This window comes from Triticum aestivum, chromosome 7B, assembly GCF_018294505.1.
Source record: "Triticum aestivum cultivar Chinese Spring chromosome 7B, IWGSC CS RefSeq v2.1, whole genome shotgun sequence".
In the NCBI taxonomy this organism is placed as follows: Eukaryota; Viridiplantae; Streptophyta; class Magnoliopsida; order Poales; family Poaceae; genus Triticum; species Triticum aestivum.
The window spans coordinates 10893125-10899806 of NC_057813.1; the positions used below are offsets into that span (position 1 = coordinate 10893125).

The 6682-nt window shown below is 46.7% G+C and overlaps 1 protein-coding gene across 1 annotated transcript; it reads left to right on the top strand.

Moving 5' to 3' along the window:
* The first annotated feature begins 693 nt into the window (after window positions 1-693).
* LOC123161699 (uncharacterized) lies at window positions 694-2697 on the top strand. Its single transcript, XM_044579509.1, has 3 exons — window positions 694-1287; window positions 1427-1721; window positions 2349-2697. The coding sequence occupies exons 1-3, from the start codon at window positions 721-723 to the stop codon at window positions 2387-2389; spliced, it is 903 nt and encodes a 300-aa protein (XP_044435444.1). The 5' UTR covers window positions 694-720; the 3' UTR covers window positions 2390-2697.
* The last annotated feature ends 3985 nt before the right edge of the window (window positions 2698-6682 follow it).

A 6682-nucleotide genomic window follows, 5' to 3' on the forward strand; every position in this document is an offset into this window, starting at 1 on the left:
TCATGCAAATACAATATTTCATTAAAGTTACCAATCACAACCCACGGGATATTCATTCGTGAGTGGAGATCTCTGAAATAGGACCATGAGAGGTGTTTATCTTCCCATTTTGGTTCACCGTAAAAGCCCGTGAGCCTCCACTTCTCATCATTTGCACCTCCTACTACTGCATCAATAAAGTTTTTCTCTATATTCAGAGTTTCAATGACCACCGGGCTCCGCCATGTTAACAACAAACCTCCACTCGCACCATCACTCTCATACACCTCCATCCTATCCATTTTCAGCTTCCTCCTCAATTTATCTGCCTTTGCTTTATTCAGATGTGCCTCAGACAGGAAGAACACATCCAGCCCCCATTCGCGTGAAGATTCTTAAAAACAAGCGTTGAGGGGGGATATAAGCCGTCACCATGCTCTTTGTAGACATGAGTGACCAAACATGCACCATACACCAATCCGCTAGTCTCTGGTATTACTTTACAACGACTAACTCGCTGCAGTGAGTGTAGAATAGGGTTTTTGCGTCGCGGGTCTGTTGAGGAATCGGGGCAAAAGGAAACGAATCATGTGGGCCTCTGCAGGAGGTTTGCGCGCAGGAGTGTGTGGGCTGGGCCCGCAAGCCCACTACACGAGCATGGCGACGCGGCTTGAAATACCCCGCCTTGGCGCCCGAACGTAACCGTCCCAACCAGCAGCCTTCGCCCCTCCTCTTCTCCCCATGGCCGGAGCACCAAGAAACCAAGAACCCACCGTCCCCACCTCTCCTTCCCCACCGCGTGCCTCTGCTCTCCTGCGTCACCGGCTACCGACGGAGCAGTTCCAGGACGGCCACCACGTGCGGCTGCGGAGCCGCGAGCGCGGCACGTACCTGCACGCCGACGACGACGGGCTTGGCGTCTCCCTCCGCCGGCGCCGCGCATCGATGAACGCGGCTTGGGCGGTGCACATCTACGAGGGAGATGGCGATGCCCTGTACGTGCTCCTCCACAGCGCCGCCTACGGCCGCTACCTCGGCGCCACGGACGCGCCGGCGCCGCGAGGCCACAGCGGGCGCCGCGTCGAGCAGTGCGACTACGAGCCGTGGCAGGAGGTGGACATCAGGTGGCAGGCCGTCAGGATCGGCTCGGGGGACGATGTCCTGCTCCGCCACGTCGCCGGCCGCCTCCGCGCCAACGGGAGGCACCTCAGCGTCGACGACTTCAACAGCACCGGGACGATGATGCACTGGGTCGTGGAGCGCATACCCGCCAGGGAGGACACGCCTCGCCTTGCAGCTCCGACTGGGGTGAGTCCGCCATGCCCGCTTCTTGATTCTTCCCGATCGAAATGGGTTCTTGGATGTCGTTACAATTGGGGATTGCAATTCATGGAATCTTGCAAAATTTGCAAATCTTGATCGCACTTGTGTTTCCGATCAACTGCAGCTCCGCCTCCCCAGAAGCCTCACCTTCCTGTTGCCGTGGCGGGTGATCCAGTACGAGCAGGCCGGCGCCGACGAGCCCAACGCCAACTTCGCCTGGCCCTCACTCCTATTCAGGGGCAGGTCCGTGTTCCACCTGAGGAAGAAGCTGGCCCGACGGCTGGATGCCGCCATGGACGCCTCCAACCTCGTCATGTGCGTCCGAGCGGGTACGCACGGGCGGCCTACCCCACTGCTCGTCGATCTGCCCCACAGAGACGAGACCCTCGACATCATCGTCGTCATGGCCGGGACGCCAGGTGAGACGCGCCATTCCTAACTTACTACTTCCTATTTTAATGGAGTACTCATCAGCTTGTGCTGGAAGAAACTGTCTGAAGAACAGTTTACTGAAACTGTTGTATTCTGCAACTGCTGATAATCTTCAGTTAGGAATGGGGAGTTGTGTGGACTGTTGCAGTATTGGATATAAGTAGAAGGAGATAGTTGGTATTTGCATTATGCCTGCAGTAAAGATGCTAGATGGTTATCTAAATCCAGTTTGTTTTGGGATAAATCATAACATATTCACATTAAACCCTGACACAGAAATGATTGGTTTCATAGTACTGTCCCATTCGCACTATTTGTCTCTTGTAGATAGCCAACTCAGTCAAGTAATTTGTACTGTAAATTCTGTTTGATTAAGCATACTATAAATTATTTGAACAGCATGTGAAACAAATTTAGGTTATATCCTTGAGTATTTCATGAAAGCTATCTTTCAGGTTCTTGCACATTGTATTGTTGTTTTTCAGGCTTTTTGTGCATAAGCTGTCTTCTTCGTTAATTCTGCAACACAGTGATATTTAAGTTATTTATCTTCTCAAACTGTTGCACTTCCTGTGACTTGATGCCTAACTTCCTCACTTTCTGTTCTAATTCAGCCCACGCAGAGCTGCGGTACCCGGATGTCAATGCAGAATAGAGAAAGATAAGAGCGGGATTCCTGTCCACCTCTTCAGAAATGTCGCTGCCTCAGACACGATGACATGAGAATTCAGAGACAAGGTTTAGGAAGCGGATCTTATGTCTGCTAGCTTAGATAAACTTGATTCATTCTCCAGACATGGGGAAACTGTCTATTTTGCCTGTAACGATTGCGTTCTTATTCTTGCTACTACTTCAGGGTTGCCTCTGTAATTTCTCTCAGATGTCAACTTGGGAACCTCTGTGAATAGTTATGCAATAACTTTGGTTTGTAATGGTTGTGTTCTTATATTTGCTGCTACTTCAGCGGTGTTGTTTCAAGTTTCAGTCATTCAGCAGAAAATGAATTTTGCAACATATGTACTGGTCGATATTATTTGCTGCATTGACATGAAAATTTGGGATTTATTTTAATGGAGCATTGATCAACTTGTGCTGGAAGACAGTGCAATGAAACTGTCTGAAGAACAGTTTACTGAAACTGTTGTATTCTGCAACTGCTGCTAATCTTCAGTTACGAGTTGGGAGTTGTCAGGACTGTTGTCTGTATTAGATATAAGTAGAATGAGTTGATTAGAAATAGTTGGTATTTCCATTATGCCTGTTGCACAGATGCTAGAAGGTGATCTGAAGCTAAATTGGTTGTTGAGGAGAAAATCATTTCTTAAGTCACATATTCACACTAAACCTTGATACAGAAATTTTTGGCTTCATACGACTGGTACAGATAATTAAATTTTCTGCTAGGAAACCCAACTCAGTCACGTTATGTGTTTTCAGCTTTAAATAGAAGATACAGATTTCCAGTTGATTTAGCATACTGTACATTTTTTGAACAACATGCAAACCAAATTCAGGTTATTTTCCAGGTTTTGTACCTAAGCTATCTTCTTTGTCAATTATGCAATACAGCGATACTTAAGTTATAGATCTTGTCCAACGATAGCCTGTGACATGATTCCTTACTCTTTGACTGTCTGGTCTAATTCAGCCCACGCCGAGTTGCGGTACCCGGATGTCAATGCAGCGTAGAGAAAGATAAGAGCAGGATTCCTGACCGTCGCCTGTCAGTCCTCTTTAGAAGTGTCGCCGCCTCCGACGCAATGACATGAGAATTCAGAACCACAATTTGCATTCAGCTATAAGTTTAGAAAAACCCCAGCAGCTCTTGTTATTCAGCTACATGAAATTGATTCAATCTCCACACAAGAGGAACCTGTCTGTTTTGCTTTTTGCGGTTCTAAACTTCTGAACCTGCATGAACAAATTATATAATAGCATTGGCCTGTAATGATTGCATTCTTATTCTGGCTGCCACTTCAGTGTTGCCAGGTGCATTTCTCTTAGGTGCCAATTTGAGAACCTCTGTCAACAGGTATTCAATGGCACTGGTTTGTAATGGTTATTTTCTTATTCTGGCGCTGCCCGGCGCATTTCTCTTAGATGTCAGTGCTTCTGTTACAAGTTTCAGTGATTCAGCAGAGAATAAATTTGTGTTTTCACAGAGATCAACTTCTGAACATGGCCATTTCAATGCACTGGACAAGTGATGCCGGCGACTTGCTGCATTTTGCTGTGTGTGTGGTGTTTCTGCACAAAATTCAGGTTATAGTATTACCACAGCACCATATATAAGATACTAGTTTCTGCACATTACATTCTCAGGTTTTCTACATCAGCTGTCCTCCTTTTGTTAGCAAAATCGTAAGGGTTTTTATCTGCCTCGAGCCCTCGATGGTTGCATAACAACTTTCGCACAGAACTTGCAGAGCATCTTGCGCTCGCTTCTCTGTTTTCCTCTGGTTTTGTACGTGTGCATGCCAACAACTTCAGTTCAAACACAAGTTGAGACAGTAAAACATTGACATGTCACTGTGTCAGTAATTAGTATGCTTCGCTTACAAGACAAATTCAACCATCCTCGCAGAGTAAAGAAGCGAAGAAGAGAATTTTAGCTCAACAAAAATTGGAATTACTACACATTGGTACGATTGTGCGGAGGCGAAAGCGTTGTGCCTCTTCTGGAGGGACACCGTACGTGTTTATAGAGCAGGGGCGCACCTCCCTGATAGCGCATACAAGTTCGTTACAGGAGATTACAGGAGATTACAACTTGGAGAGGAAGTTAGGTAGAGATAGAGATAGAGTTTACATGAGATAAGATATCTTCTACCTAACATCTAAACCTCCTAACAAACATATCACACAGCCTCCTGTATCACGCAGCTCCTGTAAGTTATGGATGTTTAACAACCTCCCTTAATCACAACTTCATCAAGTTGAGATTATGCTTGAAGTCCTCAAAGTTGTGTATAGGTAAGACCTTTGTAAAGCCGCCTGCAACTTGATCCTTTGAGTGTATGAACCGAATATCTAAGAGCTTGTTAGCAACTCTTTCTCTGACAAAGTGAAAGTCTATTTCAATATGCTTTGTTCTTGCATGAAAGACAGGATTTGCTGAGAGATAGGTGGCTCCCAAATTATCACACCACAGTCAAGGAGCTTGAGTACTTTTCACACCAAGTTCCTTAAGCATAGACTGTACCCATATAATTTCTGCCGTGGCATTAGCCAGTGCCTTGTACTCTGCCTCTGTACTGGACCTGGAAATTGTGGCTTGTTTTCTGGCACACCATGATATGAGATTGGGTCCAAAAAATACTGCAAAGCCACCAGTTGAGCGTCTGTCATCCAGACAGCCTGTCCAGTCTGAATCAGAAAAGGCACTAACAAGGGTTGAAGATGACCTGCCAAAGTTAAGACCAATGCTCAAGGTATTCTTCACATATCTAACTATGCGTTTTGCAGCAGTTAAATGAAGTGAGGTTGGTGCATGAAGGAATTGACACACTTTGTTGACAGCAAAAAAAATATCAGGTCGTGTGAGTGTCAGGTACTGGAGTGCACCTACTAGACTCCTGTATTTGGTGATGTCCTCAGGGCTCAATAGTGTTCCTTCTGTGAAAGACAACTTCTCTTTACTAGACAAAGGAGTAGATGTGGGTTTACAGCCTTGCAAGCCAGCCTTTCTTACCAAGTCGGTTGCATACTTTTCTTGGGAGAGATGAAGTCCATCCTTGTGCCTTTTACCCTCAATCCCTAGAAAATAATGCAAATCTCCAAGATCCTTAAGAGCAAATTCAACACTTAAATCCTTCAAAAGTCCTGCTATTGCCTTTTCAGAAGAGCTTGTGACAATAATATCATCAACATATATGAGAACAAATATGGATGTGTTAAACTTATTGTAAATAAACAATGAGGTGCCAGACTTTGAAGGAATGAAGCCAAGTGTTTGCATCTTTCTGCTAAGACGGGAATACCATGCCATTGGAGCTTGCTCCAGTCCATACAATGCTTTATCAAGCCTGCACATATGAGAGGGTGGATGTTCATTTTCAAACCCAGGTGGTTGTTTCATGTATACTTCCTCTTCCAGAACACCATGAAGAAACGCGTTCTGTACGTCTAGCTGTCTGAGACTCCATCCCCTGGAAACAGCAATAGACAAAACAAGATGGATGGTAGCAGCTTTTACAACTGGATTAAATGTGTCCTCATAGTCTATACCATACCGCTGTTTGAAACCTTTTGCAACTAGTCTGGCCTTGTAACGATCAATTGTTCCATCAGATTTTCTTTTGATCCTGAAGACCCACTCGCAGTCAATAAGGTTTTTACCTTGTTGTGGAGGAACCCAGTGCCATGTTTTGTTTTTCTGTAATGCCACATATTCTTCATGCATTGCCTTCCTCCACTTTTCATCACCAAGGGCCTCCTCAAGTGTATGAGGCTCACCTGGTTCACCTGTAGAACAAACCATGCCATACTTGGTTATGTGTTTATAATTAATAGGTGCAATTACCCATTTTTGTAGTGTTGTACGCCTTGTCTTAGTTTGTGATGCAGAAGATCCTGTGAGCTGACCAGGAGACAGAGCTGCACCCGATCCCGAGGTGGATTCGTCTGCGCCAGCAGCTGCAGCAGATTCCAGCGTTGGCTGGACGCGGCGCGGATCTTCTGTGGCATGCGGCTGTTGCTCAGAGGATGCATGCACTGCAGAAGATCCTGGCCGACCGGGCGTCGTGGGACCGCTGGGGTCCGCACCCTGGCACGCACCTGTCGCACGAACCGCGCCGTGCCGCTTGTACACCACCGGTTGGGGAGGAAAACGCGCACCATCTGGGCCAGCTGCAGCGCCGTCTGGGCCAGCCACAGGTCGCCGCGTGTCCGCTGGAGAGGCGCCTTTAGGTGCGCCTACCACGCCTGGCGCGACAGCGGCGCTGTCCGC